Source organism: Palaemon carinicauda, chromosome 22 (genome assembly GCF_036898095.1).
Source record: "Palaemon carinicauda isolate YSFRI2023 chromosome 22, ASM3689809v2, whole genome shotgun sequence".
NCBI classification, from domain to species: domain Eukaryota; kingdom Metazoa; phylum Arthropoda; class Malacostraca; order Decapoda; family Palaemonidae; genus Palaemon; species Palaemon carinicauda.
In genome coordinates, this window is record NC_090746.1 from 112211152 (window position 1) to 112230664 (window position 19513).

The 19513-nt window shown below is 37.0% G+C and overlaps 1 protein-coding gene across 1 annotated transcript in view; it reads right to left on the reverse strand.

Moving 5' to 3' along the window:
- Klp98A (kinesin-like protein 98A) overlaps window positions 1–10879 on the reverse strand; it is a 100512-nt gene extending 89633 nt beyond the window's left edge. The window contains exon 1 of the mRNA XM_068346637.1: window positions 10520–10879. Coding sequence (XP_068202738.1) covers window positions 10520–10566 — 47 coding nt within the window. The 5' untranslated portion in view covers window positions 10567–10879. The remainder of the gene's footprint in view (window positions 1–10519) is intronic.
- Window positions 10880–19513: the final 8634 nt, after the last annotated feature.

The following is a 19513-nucleotide window of genomic DNA, read 5'->3' on the forward strand; positions in this document are numbered from 1 at the left end:
GCAATGGATAAGACTCCTCACACCATGTAAACTAGTAGCCTCTCAATATCAGTGGGTTGACGGCCAGTGCGAAAATCAAAATGAGTGTAAGAACCTAACTATGATTGTCAAGGCTATGTATAAACAACATGGTTTGTGAATATACACACTAAGGGCCCACATCCCAACTCCCCATCATACCGATGTCCCGACTCCCCCTCATAAGGAGATTGGGGACGCAATATGAATAGTCCTATACAGTGAATATATTCTAGCTACAAGCTAAAATACAATCGTAGGAGTCCTATCCGACAGGATCTTCGGATGATATCCCCTAAAATACATCATACATATACCAAAGGCACTTCCCCCAATTTTGGGGGGTAGCCGACAACAACAAGAAACAAAACAAAAAGGGGACCTCTACTCTCTACGTTCCTTCAGCCTAACCAGGGACTCAGCCGAGTTCAGCTGGTACTGCTAGGGTGCCACATCCCAACCTCCCACATTTCCACCACAGATGAAGCTTCATACTGCTGAGTCCCCTACTGCTGCTACCTCCGCGGTCATCTAAGGCACCGGAGGAAGCAGCAGGGCCTACCGGAACTGCGTCACAATCGCTCGCCATTCATTCCTATTTCTAGCACGCTCTCTTGCCTCTCTCACATCTATCCTCCTATCACCCAGAGCTTTCTTCACACCATCCATCCACCCAAACCTTGGCCTTCCTCTTGTACTTCTCCCATCAACTCTTGCATTCATCACCTTCTTTAGCAGACAACCATTTTCCATTCTCTCAACATGGCCAAACCACCTCAACACATTCATATCCACTCTAGCCGCTAACTCATTTCTTACACCCGTTCTCACCCTCACCACTTCGTTCCTAACCCTATCTACTCGAGATACACCAGCCATACTCCTCAGACACTTCATCTCAAACACATTCAATTTCTGTCTCTCCATCACTTTCATTCCCCACAACTCCGATCCATACATCACAGTTGGTACAATCACGTTCTCATATAGAACTCTCTTTACATTCATGCCCAATCCTCTATTTTTTACTACTCCCTTAACTGCCCCCAACACTTTGCAACCTTCATTCACTCTCTGACGTACATCTGCTTCCACTCCACCATTTGCTGCAACAACAGACCCCAAGTACTTAAACTGATCCACCTCCTCAAGTAACTCTCCATTCAACATGACATTCAACCTTGCACCACCTTCCCTTCTCGTACATCTCATAACCTTACTCTTACCCACATTAACTCTCAACTTCCTTCTCTCACACACCCTTCCAAATTCTGTCACTAGTCGGTCAAGCTTCTCTTCTGTGTCTGCTACCAGTACAGTATCATCCGCAAACAACAACTGATTTACCTCCCATTCATGATCATTCTCGCCTAACAGTTTTAATCCTCGTCCAAGCACTCTAGCATTCACCTCTCTCACCACTCCATCAACATACAAGTTAAACAACCAGGGCGACATCACACATCCCTGTCTCAGCCCCACTCTCACCGGAAACCAATCGCTCACCTCCTTTCCTATTCTAACACATGCTTTACTACCTGTGTAGAAACTTTTCACTGCTTGCAACAACCTTCCACCAACTCCATATAACCTCATCACATTCCACATTGCTTCCCTATCAACTCTATCATATGCTTTCTCCAGATCCATAAACGCAACATACACCTCCTTACCTTTTGCTAAATATTTCTCGCATATCTGCCTAACTGTAAAAATCTGATTCATACAACCCCTACCTCTTCTAAAACCACCCTGTACTTCCAAGATTGCATTCTCTGTTTTATCCTTAATCCTATTAATCAGTATTCTACCATACACTTTTCCAACTACACTCAACAAACTAATACCTCTTGAATTACAACACTCATGCACATCTCCCTTACCCTTATATAGTGGTACAATACATGCACAGACCCAATCTACTGGTACCATTGACAACACAAAACACACATTAAACAATCTCACCAACCATTCAAGTACAGTCACACCCCCTTCCTTCAACATCTCAGCTTTCACACCATCCATACCCGATGCTTTTCCTACTCTCGTTTCATCTAGTGCTCTCCTCACTTCCTCTATTGTAATCTCTCTCTCATTCTCATCTCCCATCACTGGCACCTCAACACCTGGAACCGCAATTATATCTGCCTCCCTAAAATAGGAGATGAAAAAAAAGAAAGGGCTACTCATCCCTTTTTCATTCATCCGTAACCTCTGCCCTCGAACGACTGCTAATAGTCCTGCGAGGAACAAAGGCAGCTAAACCACTAGCTATGCAGCCACACAGTTCTCACCAAAAATGTATCTAAGGACTTGTGTGCCATGTCTTGCAGATAGTGGGCAATTAAGGTTGTTTGAATCCTACACAGTCCTGTTTGAAGTACCTGCATCACAGAGATCTTGTATGCCAGGGACCTGAGCAGTCTTGAGGGTAAGATCCCTATCTCACAAAATATCTCTAGGGGTTATGTATGGTCTACTTGAGCGATCTGAGGACTCGAGTGACATTCTAAAAGAGGCTTGAGTTCCTGGAAAGGGAAAACTGTTCAAAGGTCCTCTTGAGCCTAAGCTATTCCTTAAAAAGGGAAAAGTCCAAGCTCTTCAGTCTGAAATCTGGTTAAAGGCCGAGTGACATTTCTCTACCATGGAGATTTAGACGAGCTTCCTTCGACAAAGGTAGAGGAGGAAAACAGCAATATATTTCAGATGATCCGGCCTGAGAAGTATACCTTCTACAATGCCAATACCTCCCAGTACCTCAATGAGGAACATCACCATATCTGGATATCACCAGGCATGTAGTCTTTGGAAGCAACTAGGGTTATCCTGAGGACCAATTTCATCCACAGTCTGTTGAGTAATTGTTAAATCAGGAGAATGGTTGGAAAGGCTAATGCATCCAGAATGTACCACGGGTGTACGGAGGTGTCCCAAATGCTGCTGATGTTTGTGGACCTGGAGAGCAGCATACTGAAAGTTGTTCTGGAACTGGAAAGAAGGATACTAGAATTTCTAAATCAATTGTGAGACAAACGAGTTCATCGAAGGTGATCCTTGAAGAGGAAGAAGCCTTTCTGCCATGCCTAGATCTAGATACCACTCTGGTCCTACACCATAACCCTGGTAATTGAGCGTATCTGCTAGGACATTCCTCTTCTTTGGATTGAACCTTGCCGACACGTCTACCACATTATCCGCTGTCCACTTGTGTACCTGCTTTGCCAACTCGCAAAGAGTCTCTACAATGAAAATGTACACCCTAACTTATTGACGTATGTCAGGATGATGGCGGTCATCCATCATTGCTACTGGGCATCCTATCAAATTGCGTTGGAACGATTGCAGTGATAATAATGTTGCTTTGACTTCCAGCTGGTTGATATGCAGGTGGTTCCTCAAGTGGTTTCTTGGATATGTCTGTGAACAGCAGGATCCCTGGAGGTGGGGAGTCAAGTGGAGCTCCAATGATGAGGTACTCATCATTAAGCCACCTGTCCCACTGAGACCAGAAGGTAGGGAAATAGCTGACTGCTGACTATTGACATTTCCAGCAACACTGGAGCGATCGCTGTTGGAGGACCTCATTCAGAATGAGTTCTCCCACGACAAATTATGTCACAAAAAATTTAGGATAAAAAAGAACCATCAAAGATTTGAGCACACAAAGTCAGACATATTGTGCTCCGCCAGCTCTCAGGAAGAACCTATCAGGGGTGTAGTTTAAAGATTTAGAGGCCGCTCATGGATGGCAGAGGCAAAGGACAGTGACATTGCCCTATCAAGGAGGACAATGCCCTAAAGACTGACCATATATATATATAAGTGCTCAAACCCCCTCTCCACTCAAGCTAGGACCAAGGAGGGCCAGGCAATGGCTGCTGATGACTCAGTAGATAGACCTATATGCTCCCCTAAACACCCTATCCTTAGCTCATAAGGATGATGAGGTTGCAGCGACCAAAGGAACTCACGAGTTTAAGCGGGACTCAAATCCCGGTCTGGCGTTCACCAGACAATGACGTTAACAACAAGCCACCAAGGGTTTCTGGATACTTGTACCCTTAGCTTGGTGGTAGTTACTGTACTCAGTATATCCTGCAGAAAATGTAGCTTCCACCAGACAAGAGATATCTTGTCTATAATAGCAGGTGAACGTAAGTCTAGAACTAGAGAGAAAATGGTCTGGCCCTTCTGCCTCTATTTTCTTCCCCTTTCATGTGTGAAACAGTCACTACGTTACATGCTGGACCGGATGCTAGATGCAAGTACAGTAAGCCAAATGATTGAGTACCTTTTCTTAACAAATAGGATTTGTTAAGAAGTATCACCCCTCCTAGCAGACAAGGGGGAGGATGGCCAATTGTATGCAATCCATTTCCAATAATGACCATACATTCTGACTTCCTGTTCTTTGCACAGATATAGGTTTTTCCTAGATGTCTATCAGTCAATGCTATGACCTATCCTAATACCCGACACTTCTTCATACCTAGATCGTTGACGGGAGTCATCACTTTTGCTCCTCCACACGACCAAAGTGCTTGACATTCCCAAGAAAGTAAACCAGACAGCTGGTTACAGGGATTTTCTCCCTCTTAAGGATAAGTTTCCTGTTAAAGGATGACGGTTTCTATCCGTGTAGGAATAAATCACAATATCTTTTAAAGTAATCTGCATTGAGTGCACGCAAGAGGGGTAGTAAAGGTACTTGCAAGCATAAGACTGTGTCCCCTCAGGTAAGCGTGATGTGTGTAATCAGTAGATCGTCGGCCAAGGCCAATGAACGCAATACTGTCCCTTTCACAGAGATAGAAATGGTAGGAGACACGTATATGTAATTTCTACCAATCAGACTTAAAGGACTAATCATCCAAAAAGAAATAAAGGGAGCTCTTTTTCTTCCGACCTGCAATGTGCTCTGTGTATGAAAATGCATGGATCTGTTGTCAGCGCTAAGAGCCGAAGGTGCGGCAGAGGTGAAGGAATAACTTGATGTTCCTTTTTATTGACGGTGTAATGATGTTTATTCCTCTATTACAAAGTACATTGAAGTCACTGGTCCACAACATCAGCATGAACACAAAAACTGTCAATCAGCTATAATTATTAGGAAAACTGCCAAACCTCTAGTAAAAAACTAGAGGAAATGAAAAATAAAACAGCCAGATAAGGGTACTGAAGTACAGTACTGTACATCTGAATTATCCAGCGGCTGGAAAACTGGTTAAAGCACTCATTGTGTTAGTAAATACAGACAGCTCGTTAGAAATTTTTATCAACCGAGTTTCCAGCTTTGCTGAAATCATTCGCCTATTCAAGGATGAATGATTTTATCTAAGTAGGAATAACTACAGTGAGCCCTCGTTTATCGCGGTAGATAGGTTCCAGACCCGACCGCGATAGGTGAAAATCCGCGAAGTAGTGACACCATATTTACGTATTTATTTAACATGTATATTCAGACTTTTAAAACCTTCCCTTGTACGTAGTACTGTTAACAAACTACCCTTTAATGTACAGAACACTTAATGCATGTACTACAGTATCCTAAACTAAAACAGGCACAAATATTAAAGGCGATTTTATATCATGCATTTCCTAACCACTCCAAAAAGCACGATAAAAAATGGCAACCAATGTTTTGTTTACGTTTATCTCTGATCATAATGAAGAAACAAACGCATTTACACATCTGTGTATAGGTTAGTTTTTGCATCGATTATATTGATTATTCAGTACAGTATGTTGATTTTGTTATTACCAATGTTTTACTTAATTTTTCTTAGGACTTCCAAATGAAATGTTTTTCTTTATGACGCCGCCTGAAACGACGGCGTCATAAAGTACGCTCAGTAAACAACCACTTTCAGTAAATAAACGAAGGCATTTAACGCGCATGATGAAAGTGATAAATAATGATATTACAGTAAAAGCTTTTAAAAAATATGTTACATGTATTACAAATATTATTTACCGTATCTATATAAAATCATACAGTACATATGTAGCAAAACAGGAAAACAATTTACGAGAGAGAGAGAGAGAGAGAGAGAGAGAGAGAGAGAGAGAGAGAGAGAGAGAGAGAGAGAGAGAGAGAGAGAGAGAGAGAGAGAGAGAGAGAGAGAGAGAGAGAGAGTTGTTTTACGTACGTACAGTGAATGTAAATTTTAAACAAAAATATATGATAGGTTATAACATGTATATTCAGACTTTTAAAACCTTCCCTTTAACTTAATGCATACTAAACTAAAACAGGCACAAATATTAAAATGTTAGAATATTAAAGAAAAAAATAAAGATTGTTACTGTACTCACCACGAAAGAAGTTGAAGAAAAACTTGAATGATGATGGCGATGAATTTGCTGCACAGTAGAAATGATGATGATGAAGCTGATGATGTCTTCTATTGTGCAGCCAATGATAGTATTTTACGTCTCTTCAGACAGAGGTGTCTTTTCCTGGGACACCTCTTCAACTTCTTCCTGGGACACTTCTTCAATTTCTTCCGAAGGCGTAGTAGCAGGAAGAACTGGCTCTTTTTTGCGAGGCTGGAAGAACATTGTGATCGGAAGTTGCTGCCGCTGTTTCTTTTTTCGCTCGAAGAGCATCCTGTAGGGAGTCATGTCGTCATCGATCTTGTTGCAGAAATGCATAGACCGAACCATATCCTCGTCCCACTCTTGCGACATTTCTTTCAACTCCTTCGCATGGTTGCAGAACTTGGCAAGCCGTTCTAATGTTAAGCCCGTTTCTTCGACATTTTCTTGGGTCTCTTCCTGCGTTTCACTGTCTTCTTCACTGGCCGATTTCGTCAGGTCTTCTAGGTCTGCGTCAGTTAGCGGCTGGGAATGGCAGTCCAACAACTCGTCGACGTCTTCAGTCGTCATGTCGCCAAACCCGTCACCTCCAATTATCGCAGCCAACTACACAGATTTGCGTATTGCAGAGTGTTGAATATCAGACGGTGTAAATCCCTCATCGTCGTAAACAATCTAGGGCCACAACTTCTTCCAGCTCGCATTAACGGTGTCAGGTTTCATTTCTTGCAGTGCCATCTGAATGTTCTGCAGGCACGTGGCTATTGTGTACTTCCGCCAGTACGCCTTCAAATTGAAATTTTCATCTTCATCTTCTTGGGCAGCATCCACACACGCAACGAGGTCCGCCAAGGTATTCTTCGTGTAGAGGGCCTTGAACGCCCTGATAACCCCCTGGTCCATCGGTTGAATTAATGACGTGGTGTTGGGTGGCAGGAACTCAACCTGAATGCCCTCATGTGACAGGTCAGTTGCGTGTCCACCAGCGTTATCCATAAGGAGAAGGATCTTAAATGGCAAGCCCTTCTCTACGAGACATTTTCTGACTTGCGGGATAAAACACTGGTGGAACCAGTTGGAGGTCAGCATCTTCGTAATCCATGCTTTTTGATTATGCATCCAGTACACGGGAAGGAGATTCTTATTTCTATTTTTCAAAGCGCGAGGATTTTTCGACTTGTAAATAAGCCCCGGCTTTAGCAAAAATCCAGCAGCATTGCCACACATCACGAGGGTTACGCGATCTTTGAACCCTTTAAAGCCAGAGGCTTTGGCTTCTTCTTTGAACAGGAAAGTTCGCGACGGCATTCTCTTCCAAAACAAGCCGGTCTCATCCATATTAAACACTTGTTCCGGCTTGTATCCACCTTCAGCGATAATGTTCTTGAACGTCTCGTTCGCGTAAGTTTCAGCAGCGGCAGTGTCAGCGGAAGCAGCCTCGCCATGCAGGGAAACGCTTTTAAGGCCAAAGCATTTCTGAAACTTCGCGAACCATCCTTTGCTGGCGGAAAAACGTCGTTTCTGAGGCTGGGAATCGGTGGATGTCCCTGGTTGAGGTTCATCTACATCATCTTCTTCTTCAGCATGGTCGCCATCGTCGTCTTGAGGTTCCTTTGCCGCAAAATTCTCATACAAGCTCAAAGCCTTGGTTCGGATGGTGTTCGTATCCAAGGCTATGTTCTTCTTCCGGCAGTCGGCAATCCAGACTGCTAAAGCACCTTCCATGCATACGATCGTTTTATTACGCGTGGTAACGACTCGCTTCGCTGATCTGCTAAAGGTGATGGCAGCCGTCTTTCTAATGTTCGCCTCGTCCTTCTTGATGTAGCGAACGGTGGATTCGTTCACTCCAAAATGGCAGGCTGCGGCCGCATAACTTCTGCCTTCTTTTAACATATCTAGAAGCGTCACCTTCTCAGCAATCGTCATCATCTTTCGGTGGCGTTTAGGCTCACTACCAGCCTTAGCAGAAGCAGAACGCTTGGGAGCTATTGTACAGTAGGGGTTAAACAGAAAGTTCAACAAAAAGTTCAACTTGAAACAGTCACGCACAGCACAGATTAAAGTTCACAATAACGTAGCAGCATCTACACGGCGAGAGAGCGGCAAACGAAGTGGCCGCGAAAAGATGCTGGAGGTTGGAGAAGCTACACCAATCACAGGCTAGATTACAAAACTTGGGTTCTGATTCGTCATCTATCAGCGCTTGAACCAATCACAATCAGTCTTATATGCTACGTAGTAGTTACCAATTCAAATACAAGGTACCCTACGTATACAGTACAGCTTTACATACGCTATTTTACGGTTGTTTTGTTGTAGGATATGTACGCTTATTCAAGATGTGATTTTTGCAACAAAGAATATTATTGGATGCAGTACTACGTACGTATACATACAAAAGATTCATGGAAAAGATGCACATCCATTACATTTGTAGTACAGTAGTAGCCATCAGCAGCCTTACACCATTCTGCATCTGATTTGCGTTTCACGTTCGATTTAATTTTACTACGTACTGTACTGTATACTGAATTATCGTATGATCACATTCTCTTTTCGTGTTTTATTTCTTTCTGTACTGAATTATATGTCATATGTAAGAGCAGATATTACTAATTACAGTATTAATGGAATTACAGGTAACGAAATATCGTATTTGGGGTCTTCATATATCACGGTATTTTTTAAATTTCCGGAAAATCCGCGATATGTTTATATATATGGGTTATGAAAAAAATCCGCGAAGTGGTGAATCCGCAATGGTCGAACCGCGAAGTAGCGAGGGTTCACTGTATTTGTAAAATAACTAACCAAAAAAAGTAAAACGTATTCAAGGTGTATTTATAAGTACAGTAATTTGAACAATTCTGAAAACAATACTCTGCAGAAACCTGTATTTTTCGAGTAATAATCACATTTGAATCTCAAGATATTGCAAATCAAATGTTGTATATCATAAGGGTTACAAACATAAAAAATTGATTTAACCTACAGTTCCCACCTAACCTAACCTAGATTCCATCATTACCTAACAGGGAGGGGATGTGGGCTCCAGCAACAGGAGCCCCAAGGACTCTGTGTCCTTTCCTTATCCTTTGCTGGATTCCTGACAGGCATCCCTTATGAAACATGGTTTTTCAGGGGTTGTTGCCTAGTTTCACTCGTCATTATAACTTGAAAGTATGACTTTCCGATAATTACCATATAAAAACACCTATAAATGTAGTAGTAACTCCTCTTAATTTATCCAAATGGGAAATAGCTGTATATTTTACATGCTCCCAACGAAAAATCCTCAGCGACTGAAATACAAAGCGTCGGAGCAGGCATATTTTCAGAAATGAGGGTAAGTGATTGGCGAAGAAAAATGTGACAGTAAAGAAAAAATAAAGCTCTGATTTAGCAGTTGGAAGGAGAATGAAAATGGCAACCAGTTACAATAGAACAACGGGTAGTGTGCAGATAGTCAGGTCACCAATTTTTTATCTGCCAAAATACTCGGCCTCTAGGCTAACATGCATACGGAAACATGTAGCCTACTGCTTACCAAAACAGAGGAGTAATAAAATTACATTTAACCGCGAGCGTAGCGAACCACAGCGAAGCGAAGACAAGTGAATTAGCAATAAAAGAATTATAAAATACTGTATGGGCGACAACAATGCGTAGGGGTCTCGTTTTCTATGCCTGGTAATCCGATGATCTACACATGTACCAGTGCAACAAATGGGAAATTAATGTACAGTATTCGATTATGTCAGTTGAGTCCTTCTAACTAATATGGTACTAAACTACAGTAATGCCAGAAAAACTAGATACAAAAGTTCAGCCTAAACCGAAATTGCTATCATAATTTAGGCCTCAAGTAAATATTAATAAAAAAACCTAAATAATTCAGTTACAGGATAATTTGTACAATAGTAAATACACATATCAACTACCCTAAGGTAAAGACATGCTGGTGTAAGCAAAATTAGGATACTTAAGGTTAGGCCATATCTTTTTGATTTGGTAAAAACAGGATTGTGCTTTCGTTTTTCTCTTGCTTTATTTACCTATGGTAATTAATGTTTATTTATCAATTAGTTGTTCAAGCTACGCAATTTACGTAAGCCCAAAATGGCTAAATCTTGTGACCCAATGACTAAGCTAAGAGAACCCAGAGAACCCAAGAACTTACCTTTGATTAAAAGGTCGAACCCGTACTGCAACTTTGACTGAAGCCATAGTTTATATCATTATTAAATCCTTAAGATTAACACGTAGAGGCTAGGAAAATATGACGTCGAAGATCATTCCAGTTGACATTACAGTGTTATTTACAAAATGGATCAAAACAAACCGAGTCTTAAGAGAGACATTAGGAACGACAAGACGAGGTTGTCACTTCACTAAGATATAAGGGACAAATTTCTGAGTTTTCAATAATAACTGCTATTGTTTTAACTCTATGAGTATTATATAATAAATAAATTGCGTAATTTTAATCTTCTTATTTTAGTATTATAATATTTCTTTCGTTTCGTAGACAACTTTTCGATCGAAGGCGTTTGATATTCGCCCTATGGGATTCCAAGTTCATCCTTATTTAGGCAATGACGTTAGTCTCTGAACGTGTTAATCATGAAAAATAATACTCTGTTATTCAGACATGGTCCGGGTTTAAAAGGATTAGCTGTCTTGCGGCATGTCCATAAATATCTACATTCTACAAAGAAAAATATTATTGCAACCTTAATTTATATTTCATAATAACAATACCGAAAATTCGACAGTAACAAGATTTTCTGTCGTTATATTGTGATTCTGTGGTTAATTATATTCCTTAAACCATAACAGGGGCATAGATAGTTGACTCAATTGCTAGTAATGTATTTATTTCCTGAATGAATTACAGTATTCGTGACCTTTTTCGACCAGTCATATGTCCGTGTTTATAATTATTTGGAGGACATCCTATCGGTCCTCGTTTGACTCATCAGGAACCCCTCCACCCTTTTTTAACCGTTAGGGTTTACAGTGTTCCTTATATAAATTATTTTGTTTGTGCCCTTGCAGTTTTCAATAGATATATGTCAGCCTTTTTCTTGAATAAATCGAAATGGCCACGTCTTTCTGATTCCGGGTGCAGATTAACGAATAGTCTCATAACAATATGTTCATAATTCCTTCAAAGGTCTCTGCTCAGTCTGCTGCATTTTCGCTCCTTTAATCTATATTCATCCATGCCCATGCTCTTACGTGTATTCACACTTTTATTTGTAACATATACGATTCAGTAAATTCATTTGTATATTCCTGTCGTGCTTTCTTTACTACAACATAAGCCAGACTGCATATTTTTATTCATGTTTTATTATGTAGCCTGTGAAGCTCAATTAGGGTGGGCGTGACCACATATGACTGTCCATTACTCCATTTGATCAACCCCTGTGACTTCTCAGGTTACATAAATTCGTAAACAGAGTTTAAAAAGTGAGTTGATTGTGGCGTGCATTTAATAATACTCTAAGAAATAGACCCACATTTTTTTTTTCTTTTTACTATTTCGTCTTCTGTGGTTTAATATTAGTTTCATTGTTTTAATATAAATAAAATTTCCATTCTTCATTACCCATATAGAGGTTTATTGGTTTTATTTTCATTTAATCATCATATTTTCATGTTCAGCAAACTCTTACCGTTTTCATGTAATATTTCTAAAAAGAAAATAATATAATATATTCTTTATGAATAATATTTTTAGGTTCATTTTAGACAGATACCATTCTCATAGACATAGGAAATAATGTGGGCCACAAAACACCGCCCTGTAACTGTTTTTTCCCCTTAATTTGCACTCTCTCGTTTTATCCTTTAAAAGTTATGTATGTCAAACAGACCCTTAGCTGTTTTTGGTTCATCATCTACAACAAGCATCAATCCCTCCAAATCTATTATTATTATTATTATTATGAAACACACTTTGTTAGATACTTGACGATCTGCTGTTGTGTCGCTGTTTCAGACATTTAATGAAACCCTCTGCTGTGAGATCATAACACAGATGCACTAACATCCCCATTACGCGCGCGCGCGCACTCTCACACACACACACACACACACACACACACATATATATATATATATATATATATATATATATATATATATATATATATATATATATATATATATATATATATATATATATATATTATATATATATACAGTATATATATACTGTATATATCTCATCATTTAAATTTCGCCAGTCGTCTATATCTTGAGCTTTTAAATCAACGCCTCTCCATCCATCATCTCCTACTTCACGCTTTTTAGTCCTTAGCCATGTAGGCCTGGGTCATCAAACTCTTCTAGTGCCTTGTGGAGCTCAGCTGAAAGTTTGGTGAACTAATCTCTCTTAGAAAGTGCTAAGAGCATGCCCAAATCATCTCCATCTACCCCTCACCATGATCTCATCCACATATGGCACTCGAGTAATTTTCTGATGTCTTTGTTGTCAAATATACAAAATCTGTTGGGTATTGATTCATTGTCATACCACGATTCATGTCCATACAGTAACACTGATCTCACTAAACTGATATGTAGTCTGATTTTTATATGAAATTTCAAGTGATTTCACATATTTTACTTAACCTAGTCATTGCCTGATTTGTCTTTTTTTTTTAATCTTTCACTAAACTCTAATTCCAAAGATCCCATATTAGAGATCATAGTTTCTAAATATCTAAATAATTCCGCTTCATTGAACCTTTCTCCTTCTAATGATATTTCATCTTCCATTGCAAACTCCGTTCTCATAATCTGTCTTTCTTGTATTTATCTTGAGCCCAATTTCATGTGATATTTCGTGCATTCTGGTAAACAAGCTTTTCAAGTCCTGTGGTGTTCTTCTGATAAGGACAGCATCATCAGCATACTCTAGATCGGCTAATTTCCTGTTACCAGTCTAGTCCGATCCTTCTCCACCATCCCCAACTGTTCTATTATTATTATTATTATTATTATTATTATTATTATTATTATTATTATTATTATTATTATTATTATTATTATTATTATTATTATTATTATTGTTATTATTATTATCATTATTATTATTATTAAATGCTAAGCTACAGCCCTAGTTGGAAAAGCAGGATGCTATAAGCCCAGGGGCCCAACAGGGAAAATAGCATTACGCATTATGCATTACAAAACCCTTTAGAAGGATAAACAACATCGGTGACAACACATTCCCTTGGAGAACTCACCTGTTCACTGGAAATTCACTCGATATGACTCCACTAATATTAACTTTGCACTTCCTATGCTCATGAACAGACTTGATCAAATTTACATATTTAAGAGGAACTCCATAATAACGCAGGACTCTCCACAAAATTCACCGGTGCTCACTATCATAGGCTTTTTCATAGTCCTCAAATGCCATTAGAAGTGGCCTTCTATATTCTACACATTGCTGTACAGCATGTCTTAAAATGAAAACTTGGTCAGTACAACTTTCACCTTTTTGAAATCATACTTTTTCATACCCCAGCTTTTCATCAATCTCTCTCTCTCTCTCTCTCTCTCTCTCTCTCTCTCTCTCTCTCTCTCTCTCTCTCTCTCTCTCTCTCTCTCTCTCTCTCTCTCTCTCTCTCTCTCTCTCTTTATATATATATATATATATATATATATATATATATATATATATATATATATATATATCGTGACACACACAAACATACACACACACACACACACACACACACACATATATATATATATATATATATATGTGTGTGTGTGTGTGTGTGTGTGTATGTATATATATATGTATATATATATACTGCATATATATATATATATATATATATATATATATATATATATATATATGTGAGTGTGTGTGTGTATATGTATATATATACACATATGTATATATGTATATATATATATATATATATATATATATGTGTGTGTGTGTGTGTGTGTGTGTGTGTGTGTGTATATATATGTGTGTGTATGTGCTCTGATACTCAAAATACTTAAAACTGTACACGACAACAAACTATTCTTGTAGGTCCTGCAGGACTCATGAGCGCATTCCCGTGTGTTACAGGAGCAGGATAATATTTCTTAAAGAAAATAAGAATTATGATCAACACATCAGTAGCTTATCAAGTATTTAGAAATATTTGGGTATTTTACCCAATAATATATCAACTCTTAGAGAATTTTCTCAACCAAAATAATAATTACTTTATGAATTGAATACTACGGTATAAGGAAAAAAATTCTGGAAGCAGCAACAGATATTGAGAGACTCATTAACTATGGTGAGCAGCTCTTCTTGGCGAAGGACACTCCAAAATCAAACCATTGTTCTCTAGTCTTGTGTAGTGCCATAGCCTCTGTACTATGGTCTTCCACTGTCTTCGGAAAGAGGTACACTCTGGCACACTAATCTGTCTTCTTGTTCTTCCTCTTTATTTGAAGTTTTTATAGTTTATATATGAAAGATCTACTTTAATGTTTTTACTGTTTTTTTTTTTTAAATATTCTATTTCAATTGTTTATTACTTCTCTTGTAGTTTATTTATTTCTTTATTTCCTTTCTTCACTGGGCTAATTTTCACCCTCATGACATCATAACAAATTATGAAGTCATCAGGATTATTAGTGGGGTAAAGAAAACATATTTTACGATTGGTCCAAGGCCAATGTCTGAAGTAATACGCGGTTAAAAATTTGCTGTAAAAAAAAAAAAAAAAAAAAAAAAAAAAAAAAAAAAAAAAAAAAAAAAAAAAAAAAAACCGGTAAAAATCCTGGAATAAATGTTGCCAGGCATTTACAGTTTTAAACGGATACATTGACGTAGAGTGACAGTACGGTCACCAACCCGTAAAAGAAAATAAGTAGGGTAAAAATTACGGTCACCTGTATTTGAAGATTGGCTTAGCATTGTGTTCATGGATTACATGGTCTTTTAAAAGAGGAACTCAATAAATGGTTTTCAGTCAAAATTTCCAGGGTTTTTTTTTTTCTTTTTTAAGGTATTTAGAGATTTATGCTTTTACAACTGCAGTTAACTTTCAGATTAATAAATGGAATATTTCTACTATTGTGATCATATACAGTATATGATTTGTTTATTATGGGAGGCCTTCATGTTGGCCCATTCTCTGGCATCAATAATTTAGTATGAGTGGTTTATGTATTTTTTTTTTTTTTGGCAATTACTTGTTCCTCCTTGTCATTACTTAGTTTAAATCAGCATATGTTTAACTTCTTTAAATTTCTAAACATACTTAGCTCTTTAACCTATAGTAGCATCTCTGCGTCATTTGCCTGTATATGTACATAATCCTATGTAAATTCACGTTTCTGTTTTAACCCTTTCGCCCCCAAAAGGACGTACCGGTACGTTCTTGCAAAACACTGTTATTTACATGTTTTTGCATATTTTTGATAACTTTATGAGAAACTTCAGGCATTTTCCAAAAGAATGAGACCAACCTGACCTCTCTATGACAAAAATTAAGGCTGTTAGAGCAATTTAAAAAAAAAATATATATATATATAGCAAAATGTGCTCGAAAATTTAACCTTACCTTGGGGGTAAAAGGGGAATTCTTTTACATATTTTCTTTTTATTATGGCGAATTACGCCAAAGCATATCCTGTACCCAAGATCATTATAAACACCTTTATATTGATCTAGTTTAATGAGTGAATAATTTAGTAAGCGACACACTTTTTTTAGTATGCATTTGATAAATCTATTTCCTTACGTACTATATTTCAAATGGTAATATATTTTTTGGACTAAAATAAACTAAATTGATCTAGAATATTCAGATTCCATCGTTTAGAATTCCCCGATCACCATCTTCAATATTTGCACATCTATGTTTATTCTAAATTCCTTTATACCAGTATATTTATATTTCTTTATGGCACTAATCGTCTCATTATCCTTTATTTTAATCTTCCATCTCCCATCCAGTTATTCTTATAGTTTCATTTTGGTTCGAATATCCACTCGGACTTTAAACTGCTTAGCACACAAAATTCCCAATAAAGTCGATATGCCGAATGTAGAATCAAGGATTTTTATCTTTAAGAGCAATACACTCGGTCGATGCGCATTGCTCGCCGACGAGCATGTAGCCGGTGGGGTGATTTCGCCGAAAGGAACCTTTGCTCAATTGCGCCAAAGGGAGATTATTATTATTATTATTATTATTATTATTATTATTATTATTATTATTATTATTATTATTATTATTATTATTATAATTAGTGTTGCTGTTGTTGTTATTATTATTATTACTAATATTGTTATCATTATTATCATTATTATTATTATTATTATTATTATTATTATTACTATTATTTTTATTATTACTACTACTATTATTATTATTACTATTATTATTATTATCATTATTATTATTATTATTACTGTTGTTGTTGTTATTGTTGTTGTTGTTGTTGTTGCTGCTGTTGTTGTTATTATTATTATCATTATTACTATTACTATTATTGTTACTACTATTATTATTATGATGATTATTATTATTATTATTATTATTATTATTATTATTATTATTATTATTACTATCGTCATTATTATTATAATTATTATTATCATTATTATAATTATTATTATTATTAATATTATTAGTTAAGCCACAATCATAGTTGGAAAGGTAGGATGCTATAAGGCCAAGGGCACCAATAGTAAAAATAGCCCAGCGAGGAAAGGAATTAAGGAAACATGGAATATTGTGCCCGAATGTACCCTCAAACAATAGAACCCTAACCCAAGACAATGGAAGACCATGGTACAGAGGCTATGACGTAACTAAAGACTAGAGAACAACGGTTTGATTTTGGAATGTCCTTCTCCTAGAAGAGTTGCTAATCTCGCCAAACGAATGTTATGAACAGAGAATTATTATTATTATTTTTTTTTTTGTATTTTTATATACCTTAAAAAACGGAAAAATTATTTATGCCTTTTAAAAAGGTGACGCAGTTCCGGTAGGCCCTGCTGCTGCCTCCGATGCCTTAGATGACCGCGGAGGTAGCAGCAGTAGGGGATTCAGCATTATGAAGCTTCATCTGTGGTGGATAATGTGGGAGGTTGGGCTGTGGCACCCTAGCAGTACCAGCCGAACTCGGTTGAGTCCATTGTTAGGCTGGAGGAACGTAGAGAGTAGAGGTCCCCTTTTTTGTTTTGTTTCATTTGTTGATGTCGGCTACCCCCCAAATTTGGGGGAAGTGCCTTGGTATATGTATGTATGTAAAAAGGTAATTATCTTTTTCCAGGCGTTAAAATATGATAAAAATACTTTCTCTTTTTTTTTTTTTTTACCATTGCCATATTTAAATATAAACTGGATACGAAAACAATACTCAAGAAATACCTCATGTGTTTGAAGGCCAAACGCCCTTTCCGGTAAAAGCAAATCTGGAATGTCCCTTGGCCCAAACTATTACTTTTCATAGCTAAGATACAACCCTAGTTTGAAAAGCAGGATGCTATAAGCCTAAGGGCTCCAGCAGGGAAAAAATAGCCCTGTGAGGAAAGGAAATGAGGAAATTATTGAACTATATTAGAAGAAATGAATAACGGACATAAAACATTTTAAGGTGAGTAACAACGTTAGATATGAAATATATTATTATTATTATTATCATTATTTTTATTATCATTATTATTATTATTATTATTATTATTATTATTATTATTATTACTATTATTATTATTATTATTAGCTAAGCTACAACTCTAGTTGGAGAAGCAAGCTGCTATAAGCACAAGGGCTCCAACAGGGAAAAAAATAGTCCATTGATGAAAGGAAATAAGAAAATAAATAAACAGTATGAGAAATAGTTAACAATTGATAAAATATTTCAAAAATGCAGCAACAACATCAAAACAGATACTGCATATATAAATTATAAAAAGAGATTTATGTCAGCCTGCCTGTTCAGCATAATAATATTCTCTGAAAGTTTGAGCTTCTCTTGCTTGAGGGTACGCTCGGGCACTAATCTATTTTTATTTCTCTTCCTCTGGTTTTGTTAAAGTTTTTTATAGTTTATATAGGAAATATTTATTTTAATGTTACTGTTCCTAGAATATTTTGTTTCTCCTTTTTTTCCTTTCCTCACAGGGATATTTTCCTTGTTGGAGCTCCTGGGCTTATAGTATCCTACTTTTCCAACTAGGATTGTAGCTCAACAAATAATAATAATAATAATAATAATAATAATAATAATAATAATAATAATAATAATAATAATAATAATAATGAAGTTTCACCAATTAAAATGCTTGATTAGGAAGATCATTCCACAAGCTGGTCACAGCTGGAATAAAACTTCTAGAATACTGTGCAGTGTTAAGTGTTATGATCTAGAAGGAAAAACTGTTAGTACAATAAACCAATACACCAATTCCCTAATATCGCAAGAGGGTCTGCCCCTCTCTATTATTCTTCTCCTGTACTTCTCTTTCTCCCTATTTCCTTAATCTTTCCCATCCCGAGTACCTGCCTTTGATCTATAAACCGGATTGTATCCAGGGGTACTCTTCCTTTCCCCATATTTCCCACTTCCCTATCCTTATTATTATTATTATTATTAATATTATTATTATTATTATTATTATTATTATTATTATTATTATTATTATTATTATTATCATTATTATTATTATTATTAAACAGTATATTGGGTACTACGTACATGATTATTCAATCTGGGAATATTCAAATATAAAGGATGGTCAGAATTATGAAAAAGCTTATGCAACATGTATGAAGAACCAGCTGAACGACGGTGCCAAAGATTAATATATGGATCAGGAATAAGAACTTTATTCTTTATAGTTTCTTCATTTCTTATTATCCTTTTCTCACTGGACTATTTATTATTATTATTATTATTATTATTATTATTATTATTATTATTATTATTATTATTATCCAAGCTACAACCCTAATTGGAAAAGCAAGACGCTATAAGCCCAGGGGCTCCAATAGGGAAAAATAACCCAGTGAAGAAAAGAAATAAGGAAATAAATAACTGAAGATAACAAATTAACAATAAATCATTCTAAAAAAAGTAATGTCAAAAGAGATATGTCATATATAAACTATTAACAACGTTT